At 37.9% G+C, this 16935-nt stretch overlaps 1 protein-coding gene across 1 annotated transcript in view; it reads left to right on the top strand.

The window, feature by feature from the left end:
• LOC142152940 (proton-coupled amino acid transporter 1-like) overlaps positions 1–6732 on the top strand; it is a 46454-nt gene extending 39722 nt beyond the window's left edge. The window contains exon 11 of the mRNA XM_075210094.1: positions 2496–6732. Coding sequence (XP_075066195.1) covers positions 2496–2770 — 275 coding nt within the window. The 3' untranslated portion in view covers positions 2771–6732. The remainder of the gene's footprint in view (positions 1–2495) is intronic.
• The last annotated feature ends 10203 nt before the right edge of the window (positions 6733–16935 follow it).

Below are 16935 nucleotides of genomic sequence, written 5' to 3' on the forward strand. Positions count from 1 at the left end.
GCCGGCCCGATGTACCATACTCTTATACTATTATTATAACTTGTTTACCAATCAGAGAGACCCTCTGTTAATTTCCATGGGATTCTCACAATGCACCTCATTACCTACATGTATTTATGGCTATTCTGGAAATGTTGGCCCTTATAGCCCAAGTGCCACAGACTGCATGGGCAGGTGGAGGTTTATAGTGGAAACTGAGAGATAGATACCAAAATCACAGATATGCTCCAGATCCCAGCCATAAGGATGATGACGGTGCACAGCTGGTCCTTCAAGCAGCTGGAGTCCAGGTCTCTAGATTTCTGGGGTGCGATGGTGGTGCTTATAGTGAATACAATGGGATGATGTCCGGTATTTGAGGAGTGCAACAAGGCTTAAGTAGAGGGCACAGCCTTTGCAATACGCTTGGTTGTAACTCAATAGCACTTGCATGGCAATAGCAGAACTTGCGCCTGATTTTGTGTAAATGAAAAAAGTATGCCCACAAAATACACAGTTCAGATGGAACAGAAACCCAAATCTATGCGCACATCAGGGGGATATTTTTGACCTGTTACAATACTGTACTGCACTTGGGCTTGGAACACCTCTTAAAGTGCAGCTGAAAATCCTGGAGCAAGTTGTATGCATGTCCAATGCAACACATTTTATGAGACATGCAAATGAACTTGCGTCCAATTCTAAATCATCCCCGATGTCTGTAGCCTGTCGGTGCATTAGAATATTCATTGCAGTAGATCAGAGCATTAGTACGTTCACAGGGCTACCTGTAGACACTCGGAACGTTCAGAACACACTGAGCCAACCGCAACTGATACGAAGACCAGGTATGTAGTTAAAACATCTGTATAAGGAACATCTTTTGCCTTATCACATTTTAAGACCTTTAATCCTGAAATTCCATATAGTGCACTAGCGATGCTTCCGATATCGTTTCCCCATGACTTACCCTAGAAGTGACCTTTTACCCATGATGTATAGGAAGGATGTTTCCTTACTGTATACATTACCTGGTAATCCACTTCACTTGATTACTTCCTGACTCCCAGTGGAACATTTAGAGTGAGAGGGTATTTGCCTAGTCTGGAGACTTCAGTCATTTCTTTAAATAAGCAAAGTGAGTGGAGTATGTGGCACTTAACAGAATATGTCAGGGTGCACTTGGCAAACGATTGGACTTCTTTAATAACTTGCTGCATATTTTATTTATTTTTATTAGTGATATTTATGTTAGCAATCCATATATCTTGTTTTGCTTATATTATCTACCCAGCGGTGTGTGGGGAAGGTACAAATTAAATGCAACCATATATCAATATATACCAAACTACTCAGTTGTTAATGCTGTATAGTAATGTGTTTATCAATTAAGTTAGTTTGAAAAATAATTATATATAAAATAATTTTTTTTTAGTCATTATAATTATCCTTTATTTATAAAGCTCTGGTATATTAGGCAACACTGTTCATTGAGAGGATCATTCCTGCATTATATTATATTATTACTAGTCTTACCCTGACCAGACTTTCATCCCTACAATCTATGCAGATTCTAGATTATTATTCTTTGCAAAACATTCCTCTACTGCTCCTCTGTTTCCTGCATTGGTTTCCTGTAATTTCCCAAATACAATATAAAATACTTCTACTAACATACAAAAAACAATTTACAAAACTTTGCCAACATACATCTCTTTACTGGTCTCAAAATATCTCTCAACTCTGCCCAACATCTGCGCCTCTGATCCTCTCTCACTATCTGTTCCCATTTTCAGTTACAGGACTTTGTTCATGCTGCACCCACTAGTGATATGCCATCCCTTGAACAACCAGACTTTCCCCTAACATCCATACCTTACCGTTCTTCAAGCTTATTGCATTCACCAGCCCTACCCCCCTAGACTATCCCACCCGATTACCGCACCTCTACACTGCTACAAACTTGTATTCATTCTCCTTCTACACTCAAACCTAATGACCCTAAAAACCACCGATGCTGAGTGACTGGATGATATCGTCCCACTAAGCACTGTTTCCCACTGCAATCTAGCTGGGCCAATATGATTAACCGCATCAAACTCCCATTTTCCTATAGATTGTAAGTACTTGAGCTTGGCCCTCTTACCTATTGGTCTGTTTGTTAATTCTCAGTCTTGTTTTATTGTGTTTTTTCTCAATTGTAAATCACTTTGGAGTATGCTGTCTCAAGCTGAATAAATGTTAATAATGATAATACCTATACTTTGCACTGCAGATATATAACCGTGTGTGCCGTCTTCTACAACGGTGCTGTCCAGCTGGTAGCCTTTAGGTCTACATTGGCTGGTAGGACCTATAGGATGGAAGTAGACTGATAAACCAGACAAGATTTGCTTGTGTGTTGCAGCTTAATGCAACCTGTCCACAACTGTTGCCAAAGTTTACTCATAATTATACTCGTTATTAGCTGGTCACTAATGCAGATATATTTCAATCTGTGTTTTTCTATCTCCCAGGTGTCCTGGCAATCCTCATTCCTCGCCTGGACATGGTCATTTCACTGGTGGGGTCGGTCAGCAGCAGCGCCCTGGCTCTCATCATCCCACCTCTCCTGGAGATAGTCACTTACTACTCAGAAGGTCTCAGCCGTTGGGTCATAACAAAGGACATTCTCATCAGCCTGGTGGGTTTCCTGGGATTTGTGTTGGGGACGTACGTCACCTTATGGGAGCTCATCGCGCCAAATTCTGATTCAATTCCCTCTAACACCACCCTGTACGTAGTGCAATGAGGCACTGTCCTGTCTGCTCGCCCTTCCCTGGAGACGAAAGGAGAACTAGGGATCAGAATGTTCCATCTGTATATTTTTACTTTCACATCATCTATTTCTTCTTGAATGTAATTATATTGACTTCTAACTGAATATAATGTTGTGTACAACACAAACGGAGAAAATAACAAACTATTGCAGCCATGTAAGAGTATGATTATTTTGTTTTTTGCACATGAGTATTGTGAAAATGTTTCATTGGTCTCTGACCCCAACACCCCCAAGACATCAAATGAATTTCTAAATACTATTTTCACAGATTATCCTACAGTGTTTTAATAGGTTAATACCAGTATTTCATGAGATCATGTGATGAATTCTTGCATTCTGATTGGCATCTGATAGTTTTGCTGATTTTAATTATTGTTTTCTTTAATTTCATGGTTCCAAATAATTCTAAGTCAGAGAATCTCAAACCAAACATCTCTTTAACACTTGGGGAACCTCAATATTTCATGGTATCCATTTCCTAGTACAAACATAGTTTCTGCTAGGAATCTGGAGCTTAAGGAGTGCCACCCTCTCAACTTGTGGAAGCAAAATCATTTTCCACACAGAGAGAACTCAGTGTTATCAAATATATTTTTCTTGGCTATTAAGTGCCAACATTAACAATAATTATTAGCATTGTTTTACGTTTGTATTTGTTTTATAGATTTATTTAGCATTTTTTTACGTTCTAAAATGTTTGTCTGCGACTGCAAGTCATATTTAATTGTTTCGGAAGTGGAGATATTCAAATATTATGTCATTTGTCCTTTTTGAAAAGTTTTGTCCTCCAAAATGACAAATCCATAAGTCCACAAAATGGTCATATGGTCAGATCTCCTAGTGCTCAGATCATCGTTATCAGCTATTTATATAGCACCACTAATTCCACAGCACTGTACAGAGAACTCGCTCACATCAGACCCGGCCCCATTGGAGCTTACAGTCTAAATTCTCTAACATACACACACACACACACACACACACACACACACACAGACCGAGAGAGACTAAGGCCAATTTAATAGCAGCCAATTTCTTGATTATGTTTTTGAAGTGTGGGAGAAAACTGGAGCACCCACAGGGAGAACATACAGACTCCACACAGATAAGGCCATGGTCGGGAATCGAACTCATGACCCCAGTGCTGTGAGGCAGACGTGCTAACCACTTTAAGTTTTGTTGCTGTACATATCAAGATTTGCAAAAGTGTTTGTAATTACGTTGTTTTGGAAATGTTTGTGGTGCTGGCATCAAAAAAATATAATAATTACTACAGATTCCTTTGACACCTAGGGCTAGATTTACTAAGCTGCGGGTTTGAAAAAGTGGGGATGTTGCCTATAGCAACCAATCAGATTCTAGCTATCATTTTGTAGAAGGTACTAAATAAATGACAGCTAGAATCTGATTGGTTGCTATAGGCAACATCTCCACTTTTTCAAACCCGCAGCTTAGTAAATCTAGCCCCTAGGGAGTAGAATCCAGTATGTGGAAGTTATAGATTTATGTCTGCTATTTTTTTTATTTACTTTTTTACCAACAAATGTATATTTTGCACATGTTATCATTCTTGTAATCATTTAGCTGGACCATAAACTGTAGAATCCTCATACTGCATACTTGTTAATATTTTCTAATAGTCTCCAGGGTCATTTGTTGCTGAGCGGATGCATGTTGGAAGCACGTCGCTGGCGGCACGTTGGTGACTACCAGGCCCATTCTTTATTTTTGTTTGCTTTGAAATTATCATAAGTGTATTAACTTATAAAACCTACATAATAAGAGTAGACGATGAGAATTGCATTTAATATACAGAATATGAGGAAATGTTTGGTGCAGTGGGTCATTACCAAGGGACAAATATTTAAAATCTGGTGCTTGGAGTTTAGGGCAACTGGAAATTATGAATACTTTATAGTTATTGTGACACTTTAGACTTTTGAACGTCAGGCCTTATAAATATGCCATTCTAAAAGGAGAATTGGCTCCTGGGTAATGCCATTTACATGACCACTGTTAGTCAGAGCACAACACAGGCTGCTCCTGACAGAGAACATCCGCATCTACGGCGGATATGCAAATAAGCCATTCCCAAAGGAGAGTAGACTTCTGGGTAATGGCATTTTAAACCAAGTTATTGCCCTCAGTTGGTGCCCCCATAAGTGTACACTGTCAATACACTGTCAATACACATAGTTTATAGGTATATTGAAAAGTAAATTTTAAGTTTATCAAACATTTGCTTCCAAACTGTTGCGGATAGCAAATCTTTCATGTGGGTATCATTAGTGTGTAATGACCGTGGATTGTTGCTTTGAAACAAACCTAGAATTTGATTGTCATGTAAATTTGGGCTCTGATACTACAGTGGCTTTCATGGTATGTTGGAACTGAAGTCATTGGTCACACTACACACCTGAAATGTGTCCTATTCTCGCACGCATTTAACTCAATATCTCTTGGTGAATGTGATTTTTAGGTGCTTATTTTCAGTATGTAATAATGTCTTGGTCTTGCCCAGGTGTATTTTTTGTTTTCTTTCATATATATTTAAATGTCCTTCAGGTAATTGTAAAGTCTATACCTGTGCTTATGGTATTTAGTTTTGTTAGATTATTAAGTTGTTTTTGAATCTAGAAAACTGGTTAATCGGGAATACCCAGTTATACAATATATTGCTCCAGTTCTTCATTACACCTTGTGCAATATCCTTGATGTATCTCTCAAACGTGCAGAATGTTCACATTTTTAAACCTGATTGAATTTTATTGAATAATTAAAGGCACATGCAGACAGTCGTCATATATATATATATATATGAGCTAGTCATGCGTATTCCGGAACTCAGTCCTGCACAGCTTTGGCCTGTTTCCAGGGTGATAACAGATTTACTAGATTTTAAATGGGCCAAAACAGCACAGTTCTGTATTCCTGAATGGAACACAGGACATGTGTATATGACGCTTATCTGTATTAGTCCTAAAAGGGATAATGTTCATTGACATCTGGCATTCCTTACAACGATAACTATAGCAATCCAGATACCTGCTCTCAGGGGAGCCTTTAGATAAAGGATTATGTGTGAGGGTAAAGGGACTTTATATATTAAAGGACAATTCTACCCAAAACTGAAAATTGGAATATCCTACACCCTGACGTCTTGTGCACGCTCCACGCTGCTATACTCCCTCTTGCGCGCTACTACTGGCTGCATGTTGTCCACCACTGCCTGTCAGAATAAAAATTGGAACGGCTGATGAAAAGAGAGAGCGGCTTTCATCGCTCCCGCAAGACCCCAGACAGGAAGCATGTTGTTCACAGACAACAGTCTGCAAATGCTAGCATGTAGAGGTGAGCTTGGCATTGACATGCTCGCTTAAGACATCATTGGGACCTGCCTGATGGCCGGAACACTGGACCCCAAGTCTGTGTCAAGTGGTGTGTACTTGGGAAGTTCTACCCAAAACTGAAAATTCAGGAATTCTCCTTTAAGCACATCTGGGGTTTACCTGAAAGTGGCATGTGTTTCTACTGTACCCAGTAATTTGTAATCAGACCTCTTGCTTATTGTAAAACAATAGGGGTAGGAATATATTAGATATCATAGGACAATTTTTAAAGATTGTAGCAGCAATGTATGTTTACAAACCAATTATTTTGGTATACACTTGCACAATATCGTACATCTGCCATGTATTACTAATACTATTAGTGTAGAATTAATGGTATTACAAGTTGGTTTTTTTAAAAAAAATTGCCACTCCGCAAGCTAAACTTGGATATACAGCTTAATTGTGTAACATGTATGTATGTTTCGTATTAGAATTTTAAATTTGCATAGTGTGAAATTGAAGCACTTAGGGTTTGTAATTGGGGGTTATCTGTATTGCAATCTACTAAATAAATGATGTGGTTTTAATTTAAAATTCAAATTGTTGTCATTTACTCATTCAGTAACCTTGCCTAATATTGGGTATATACTGTGTTGTGTTTGTGTATTTAGCTGGCAATCTGCACAGAGAGGCTGCAAGCAGAGTTTACACATTTGTGCAGCAGTTCTCCTAGTTAAAGATAAACAGGTGGAGGACATGTGTGACAAAATAATGGTATAAAGTGTGATTTAACGTACATAGTTTGAAAGTGGCTTTTCCCACAGCTACAGCGTCTGTCTGCAGTAAGTATAATCAAACAGAAGCAACTGATGAAAACCCCCTGGTCTCTGTTTATTCTGTGTTTAGGGTCACAAGAAACTGTATGGAATCTTTATGCTGTCAAATATTTTACCTTCCTGTCATTAGTTCAAAGTAAAAAGCAAGAAGCTGATCATGTGTGTTTCACCAGAAGTGTGCCCCTGCCACTATAATTAATATATATATATATATATATATATATATATATATATATATATGTATATATAGATATATATATATATATATGTATATATAGATATATATATATATATATATATAAATAAATTGATTATTATACCCATTTGCATTATGTACGGTAAATTCACTAGTAGGTATCAATGTAATCGCAAACAGCCAATCACAGGTTGTTGGCTATTGCCAGAGAAGTCATCATAATAATTTGCTATTTGCACTTGCCCCTGACCACCCGCAGATGATATATGGCTTGCTCAGTCTCGTATGTGTCTTTCCCAGGCTGCATATGTTCACAATTGCACAAACAAGCCCTTACGGTGCTTGGACTATGTTAGAACACTCATACCCCACCTCCCCAGGCACAGGCTGGCCTGAGAGGTAGAATCATGCAAATCTGCATCGGTGCATTTGTGTGTGCCAACTTTCTGGGCATATGCTGAGTGATTTCCCGCAAGATATACTACATGGCCAAAGTATGCTGACACCCCTTCTAATTAGTGTGTTTGTGCCATTTAAGCCACACCCATTGCTAAATGGTGCATAAAATAAAGAATTCCGCCATGCAATCTCCATAATAGCAATAAAAGGGGGACCAACTCCATATTATTGCCTATAGTTTTGGAATGAGATGTTTGCGTGTCCGCATACTTATAACCATGTAGTATATGCTACACAAGCTGGCCTAGTAGTCGCTGCACCAGCCCCTAGGTTACTAATGTGATACATCCGCTTCTGATTTACCTCCAAACTAAATCGGGGTAACATATAAGTGCGTGGAGCCCTGTGTGCTTCAGTGAAGTATGGAGACAGATGGCACAGGGAAACTCATGTGCTCTGTAATGCAGTCGCCCACACAGCGAGCACTTCGGCCCCGACTACAGATACCGTTGGGAGGTATGTCCCCATGCGTCCTGCTTTGATCTAGTGATCCTTTAAAAGTACAATACATAACTATCCTACGCTTACTTGGAGTTCACAAAGATATGACAAAAGCGCACATGTGTTCTCCCAACACATCTATGTCATTGATGCCCCTGCTTCTTGATCTTCCCATTTATATTAATGGGAAATTCATTAAGTAGAGACACTGACAGCACACGTGCTAACTTAAATCAGACAAGAGGTCATATGATACCTTCTAGGACAGTGTTGGCTAACCTGTGACACTCCAGGTGTTGTGAAACTACAAGTCCCAGCATGCTTTGCCAATATATAGCAGCTTATTCCTGGAAGGGTATGTTGGGACTTATAGTTTCACAACACCTGGAGTGTCACAGGTTAGCCATCACTGTTCTAGCAGGACATGCTATTTTGGAGAAAGATAAGTTGTACTCTATTTTATTATATCTTTGTAAAGTCCACCCAAAAAATATTTTTCATTTTTGTGTGGAGTCCTTCTTTAAAGAACAGTTCCATCAGAAAATGTTATATTTTGAAAGATATAGCCCCACTCCCAGCTTATAGAACCGCTAAATCCCCCCCTTACCTCCTTTTACCCTCCACATGCCCTCTTCCCCCCCCCCCCCCCCCCCATCCATCTCCTTGTACGTCTTCCCCTAATAAATCTCAGTATGAAGTTATTTCATGGTATGTTTTTGTTCCTCTCTCTTGTTTAGACACTATTTTTGTACTTATATAGTGTCCTATTTATAACCACTGTACAAACAACACCTTTTGATACATTGTTGCTTCTACCCTTTGTACCCTGTTAAAACCAATAGAAAAAAGTTTATTTAAAAAAAAATAGCTCCTTCAATATATGTGAAAATTCCTTCTTGTCGGCTTCCACTCCGACCTGTATACAGATATATAAAAAAGAGCAAAAAAATAAATATAGTGTAATAAAAGTCTTAATAAGCTATATTTGTGACCGTGAACCTGTGAAATGTAGAAAGTGTATCAAACCAACACACGGCTCCCCTTTGTGATTGCTTTTACATTAGTGTAACTTAGATAAAGAATAAAGCACAAGTTGTGGAAACCACAGGGTATATTTACTAAACTGGGTTTGAAAGAGTGAAGTTGTTGCCTATAGCAACCAATCAGATTCTAGCTGTCATTTTGTACAATGTACTAAATAAATGATAAATAGAATCTGATTGGTTTCTATAACATCTACACTTTTTCAAACCCACAGTTTAATAAATATAGTCCCACATCTCTCCAGCCAACATGTGAAATGACTCCTAGTTGTTCTTTATCACACTCGATTCGTAAGTGAATATATTCAGCTCACATATAGCCAGGAAAGGAGACAAAGGATAAGAATCGCACGTAATACGTTTTATTTTTAAAACATTAAAAATATTAACAATGCACCTACATAGTGCAACATGTAATTCGGAAACATATGTGTTTCAAATTTCTTTACAAAAGAGCCTCTGGCCAGAGGTCATACGTACAAGTTGCACATCTGACATCCACAGTGAATAAAATGAAACCCAGGAAAATCTGGCTCAACAGATAGGACAGAGCTTAGTAAACCCTGGCGGCTGGAAGCAACACTGAATCTCATATGTGCATGTGGTTGCAGAGTGAAGCTATTCCCTCCACCAAACCTGCATTCTGCAAGGAACACTCCACATGGTCTTTCCATCCGTAGAACCAATGTTTTACACTGCTACATTCATCAACCTCCTGACCCCCTAGGGGCACATTGTACTTTAGTACATTCCATCCTTCAAAGCTGAACTGTCACCTTAGTTCTGTCACTGATGTCTGAGCGGAATTCTTCAATATCAAGTTTTAAAAGTAAGTTTTGAACATTTGATGTTTGGTCCACGTTGACCTGAATTGCCCTGTCGAGCGTAGCAGGTCGTTGGCAAAATCATTAAAATGGTGCATGCGGGCTGCTTGTATGTCGAGTCTGATGCATGCGTACGTCGTTAGCGCTGGTTTTGATGGCCCTGCTCGGCTTGTGGCACTGCTGAGCTTGTGATTGGTCGTGCGCTGAGTGCTTACTGCGGGCGGAAAATGTTATGTTTCGTTACACAACTGACATATGTAGGTGTGTGTACAGTGATTGACTATGTGATTTGAGTTCCGCCACTTTTTTTCTTACAAAAAAAGCACTGAATATTATTATTATTATTATTATTATTATTATTATTATGAACAGATTTTGGGAATATGATCTTATGTAGATCAGTCTGCAGAATGTTAATGTAATCCAAACTTTGTTTGCAGGGGTGGTGTTAGTCCTTCCAATTGTCCGGAACCCCCACTTCATATTATGCACCAGGATACAGGGACTTTAGCCTCACCGAACTTGCAGGTCATGTAATGTTACATACTATGAATGTCACACGTTACATAGCATTAGCTTCACATCGAGGCTACGATGCACAAAATTGCTCCGTTCAGTGGAAAGAAGATTACTCCCTCTGTATATGGCTATATAAGTGAATTTCTAGCATTGATATAGAAGTAAAAACTAAAGAATATTTCATCATTTACCAGGCTGGTAACTAGAAATTACTGGACCCACAGCAAAATGATGAATGAGCTCTTACTCACTCATCCAGCTTTACTTCATCAGAAATCTTCAGCAATTCATGCTTCGATTTGTGGAGATTTCCAGATTCACGCAAAATTCCTGAATTGTTTATGAGAAATATCTGTGAATGTCACTGTATGATTGTGACTTGTGACATGAGCTGTTATTTATCATTGGCCTGGACACTGCCTATTAATCTTCATCCTCACTTCTGTCTGTGCACACTCAGTACATTTCCATCCTACTTAGTTAAGCCCTATAGATAAGGATTTATGTAAAAATAATTATGAAAACTTGAGAAATACGAATCTCTCTAAACAGGAATTTGAAGCTTTGGAAACCCTTAAAAATAATAATGAACTTATTAAACAAGCCGATTAATTAGGTGGGATGGTTATATTAGATAGAGTAGACTATATAGAGTAAGCACAGAGATTACTCAATGATAATTTATACATTAAACTTCAGAAGGATCCTACCACTGAATATGTAGCTCTGTTGAGGGACACTTTGGTCAAGGGTCTATGCGAGCATGTGTTAACCAAAAAAGGGTTTTAATACTTATTGATAAAACCCTATCATTCCCATTTTTTACTATCTTCCTAAGATTCATAAAACACTAATTAAACCACCAGGTAGGCTGATTGTGGCTGGTATAGTCTCTCTAACTTCCCATACCTCTGAGTATGTGGATATATTTTTAAGAAAATATGTATTATATTAGTGTATTGAATTTTTTTGAAGGGTTGCAGTGGAATCCCAACTATATCTGTCTCACGATAGATGTACAATCATTATATACAGCCATAGAACATGTGAAAGGGATTTCCGCTTGTAGACAATTTTTAAATCCTGATCCTGATTTATCTGTAGCACATAAAGATTTCATCTGTAACTTTATTTTATTCTGACCCATAATTATTTTATATTTTTAGACACATTTTATCTCCAGGTATATGGTACAGCCATGGGGACCATATTCGCACCCAGCTTTGCGAATCTGGTATTGGGAAGTTGGGAACAAGAATATATTTTAAATCTTAACCCTTTTCTAAAGATATAAGAGTGTACAAAAGGTATATAGTTGACATTCTATTAGTCTGGGAAGGTGATGATGTCTCTATTGACAATTTCTTATCCTATATTGGCAACAATGATTACAATCTCAGGTTTACCACTAATCACAGTACAAAGAGTATTGAATATTTGTACTTGATTTTAACTGCCATAAACAATAGAGTTGAGTCTAACAACTTCATTAAGAGTGTGGATACTAATAGTTATCTCCATTATAAAAGCGAGTATGTTAGGAGATGGAAGACATATATCCTTTATTCTCAATTCTCCAGAATCAAGCAGAATTGTAGCGATGATTCCCAATGTAAGGATCAATTAACTCTTTATGCCCAACGTTTTCGGGAATAGGGGATATCCTGAAAAAATTGTTTCTGAATCTCGGGAAAAAAATTGAAGGGGTTTCAGATTTATTACGATATAAAGAAAAAGAGAAAACAAAAGTTAATATCCCTTTCATTATCATTTACAACTGTTGTGAACGCAGAATAAAATCTACTATTATCAAATATTGGGAGATATTAAGGATGGATCCGATTTTATCAGACATTATCCTGGAGAAACCAGAGATTGTATTCCAAAAGAATAGGAACCTTAAGGACACCTTGGCACCAAGTATGATTCCTGAAGTGTACAGTGGAATAAAACGTTCCTTGAGATTAATGGGTTAAATAAATGTAATCACTGTAATATTTGCAAATTTGTGAACCGTCAAAATAAGGTGTTTTATAATCATGATAACAGTCTGAAATTTATTATTAAACAGTTTATAAACTGTCAAACACCTTCAGTGATATATCTAATAGAATATACATACAGAATCAAATATGTGGGTAAGACGATAAGACCACTTAAATTGAGAATACAGGAGCATGCCCGGAATATAAAGAATAAAATAGAATCCCACTCTGTTTCTAAGCATTTCATCACTGCCCATAATTCAGATCCCAGTTTTCTCACATTTAAAGGAATAGAGGATGTACTTTTGGGCCCTAGAGATGAAGATGTTCAGAATAAACTATCTAGAAGAGAGATGTTCTGGATTTTTCAATTCAACACTCTTGCCCCCTCAGGTTTTAATGAAGGATATGAGATTTTTTATAAAATTCTCTTTTATAAAATTCTTTTTATAAAACTCTTTTTATAATAATCCCTCTAAAATGGGTCATTTAGTATATTATACAATTTGTATTTGACTATATAATTGTGTTGCAGTATGCATTTATATGTACTAGAATTGTATAGATTTATATCATCATCATCATCATTTATTTATATAGCGCCACTAATTCCGCAGTGCTGTACAGAGAACTCATTCACATCAGTCCCTGCCCCATTGGAGCTTACAGTCTAAATTCCCTAATATAGACACACACTCACACACACACAGACAGAGAGGGACTAGGGTCAATTTTTGATAGTAGCCAATTAACCTACCAGTATGTTTTTGGAGTGTAGGAGAAAACCGGAGCACCCGGAGGAAACCTACGCAAACACAGGGAGAACATACAAACTCCACACAGATAAGGCCATGGTCGGAAATCGAACTCATGACCCCAGTGCTGTGAGGCAGAAGTGATAACCACTAGGCCACTGTGCTGCCATTTATATATGTTTTCATGTATTTTCTGGTGGATTATAATAGCTATATGGATGTTATAATTATTAATTGAATACTACTGGTATTATCTTATGCACTTTAATGTATCTTTAGAAGTTGTTGGTATATCATTTTGATTATGTAGGCGTTCTTTGATATGTTTCCTGTGCTAATATATATATCATCATCATCACCATTTATTTATATAGCGCCACTAATGCTTTGATATGTTTCCTGTTGTAATATATATATACATACATACACACACACTATATGGACAAAAGCATTCGGACGCTTGGCCATTACACCAACAGGGACTGTAATGACATTGTATTCAAATACATGTACTCTAATATAGAGTTAGTCCCCCTTGTGCAGCAGTAACAGCTTCCACTCTTCTTGGACGGCTTTCCACAAGATGTTGGAGCATTTCTGTGGGAATGTGTGCCATTAATTCTGTAGAGCATTTATGAGGTACTGATGTTGGACGAGAAGGCCTGGCTCACAATCTCCATTCTAGTTCATCCCAAAGGTGTTCGATGGGGTTGAGGTCAAGGCTCTGTGCGGGGCAGTCAAGTTCTTCCACACCAAACTCATCAAACCAGTCTTTGTAGTACTTGGTTTGTGCACTGGGGCACAGTCATGTTGGAATAGAAAAGGGCCTTCCCCAAACTGTTGTCACAAAGTTGGAATCATAGTTTTGTCCAAAATGACTTGGTATGCTGAAGCATTAAGATTGCCAATCACTGGGATTAAGTGGTCAGCCCAAACCCTGAAAAACAGCCCCATACCATTATCCCTCCTCCACCAAATTTCACAGTTGGCATAATGCAGTAAGGCAGGTAACGTTCTCCCGGCATCTGCCAAACCCAGACTCTCCCATATGACTGCCAAACAGAGAAGTGTGATTCGTCACTCCACAGAACACATTTCCACTGCTCCACAGTCCCGTGTCGGTGTGTTTTGCAGCGCTTCATCCGACGCTTGGCATCGGTCTTGGTGATGTGAGGCTTGCATGCAGTTCTGCGGCCATAGAAACCCATTCCATTAAGCTCCCGCCGCACAGTTTTTGTACTTACATTAATGCCAGTGGAAGTTCGGAACTCTTCACTTTTACGCATCATGCGCCTTAGCAGTTGTTGACCCCGCTCTGTGTCGTCTTCCGCTTTGTGGATGAGTGGCTGTTGTTCCTAAACGCTTCCACTTTCTAATAATATCACTTACAGTTGACCATGGAATATGCAGCAAGGATGAAATTCCAGGAACCGTCTTATTGGAAAGGTGGCATCCTATCACAGTATTACGCTTCAAGTCACTGGGCTCTTCAGAACGACCCATTTTGTATCACAAATGTGTCAAATGGAGACTGCATGGCTAGGTGCTTGCTTTTATACACCTCTGGCAATGGGTCTGATTGAAACACCTCAATTCAATAATTAACAGGTGTGGCCAAATACCTTCGTCCATATACTGTGTATGTGTGTGTGTATGTATATGTATATATATATATATATATATATATATATATATATATATATATATATATATATATATACTTTATATATTCTGTATACTCTGTTAGTATATACATAGAATATTAATATTTTGATGAGAGTGCAAGTATTCTTAGGGAACACATATTAAACTATGAATTTCAAAATTAACAATTAATTTAAAGATACATGCTGGCCTGGAGACACGGTAGTGCGCCCACCTATGCATCACGTCATGGGTGGTATTTAGCTCCCCTCATCTTTGCATAGCCGCTATAAATAAGATTCTGTGCTCCCTGTTTGTGTTATTATCTACTGTTCTTTTCAACAGCCCCCCGATATTACTCTCTCTCTCTCTCCTTTTTGTTTTTTGTTTTTTTAATTTACAGTGCAATTACATAATGAACAAACAATACAGCCACCATGTTCATACATTTATATCCCTACCCCTTATATACCCCTTTATTTAGGTTAGGTTGTACCCAATGATTTTATAATCATTTATGAATGTTCCTTGTCATCTAGCTAAAAATGATTTCATAGATTGAACCTATCATTTTTATTTAGGTTTTTAAATTAGCTCTCTTTTCCACCCTAGGCTTATACTCGAGTCAATAAGTTTTCCCAGTTTTATGTAGTAAAATTAGGTGCCTCGGCTTATATTCGGGTCGACTTATACTCGCGTATATACGGTATTCATTCCTGAGATGTTTTGCTTAATCCCCTGCTCTGTATCCTCCGGCAGAGATATTTATACTACTAGTCTTATATGGTCTTTTTTGTTGTTGCAATTTTGTCTCCCACTCTTTAACGTTACTCTATACTTTCTTTATAATAATCAGGTAGATAAGTGGATATGTCTATGTTCAGAGGGAGACGGTAGAGGTACATTATTTTCCAGTTCCAATACAATCATTGTGTTACATGGGAACCATCAAGGTTCTACAAACTTTACTAAATAGGTTGGAATACGTTTGTGTGATTTGATTTATGATTTGGGTGTATTGAACGTACTGTCCACCAAGGTAGCGCTATCATATATGTAAATGTGTGTGGTCAGACTGTACTGTACTGTGCCTGTATTCTTGCTTGTTGCTTACTTCCTGTGTGTTACTTGCTTACTTCCTGAACGTTCCAGTATATGTGTACAGAAGGGATCATGCCTAAATGTAAATCCTCAAAAACTGCTCTACTAAAACAGTGGATTAGAGTTGACAAAAACTTTTCAACAGATGGAAAAGTTATCTATTGGCAATCATGTCAGTAACAGGTAAGGTTCATTTGTTGCATGTATACTAGTATTTTACGTAATTTTTGCTTACTCTGCTAGTTGTAGACTTTGATTGGCATATAACTTAAAGTAGGCCTCCAGACTCCTGAATGACAAACCCCATAATATAATAATATTTTCCGGTGGTGATTTTTTTTTTTTTTTTTTTGTTTCCTTTATAAATGCCTGCAGACAAATGCTCCCATGTGCTGCAACATCAGCAATCAGCAACTCATTTGGCAAATGCTGATAGGAGAGCATCTAAACCGAAGCAGAGCTTCTTAAGTTTGAAGTTGGATACAGAACCCAAAGACATGTTTAACCTGCGTCTATGTGAAGCTGTCACTGCCGCCAATATACTTGTTGGTAGAGACCAGGGGGTATATTTACTAAACTGTGGGTTTGAAAAAGTGGAGATGTTGCCTATAGCAACCAATCAGATTCTAGCTGTCATTGATTTAGTACTGGGGAAGTCAAATAATTGGATGAAGTAAACCAAATTGATTAATGTTGTTTTACTGTGCAATTGCGATCGGTACGCCACATGTTATGACGCAATCGCACGGATAAATATCGTACACATACACTTACACGCACACATTCACTTGTGAATAGTTCACCTTAATAAAGTTTCAATACACAGTCATTTATAATCTAATGTAATAGATTTAATAGTTTAATATAATAATGTTAAAACCACTTTATTGATATCTAAGGTTCAGGATTTAGGAAACATATCATGTTTAGTGTCATTTTAATCCTCTTATTACCACCAGACATCTGCTAAAATTGGCTAAGCGTATGCAAGTTAGGAACG

This window comes from Mixophyes fleayi, chromosome 4, assembly GCF_038048845.1.
Source record: "Mixophyes fleayi isolate aMixFle1 chromosome 4, aMixFle1.hap1, whole genome shotgun sequence".
Taxonomy (NCBI): domain Eukaryota; kingdom Metazoa; phylum Chordata; class Amphibia; order Anura; family Limnodynastidae; genus Mixophyes; species Mixophyes fleayi.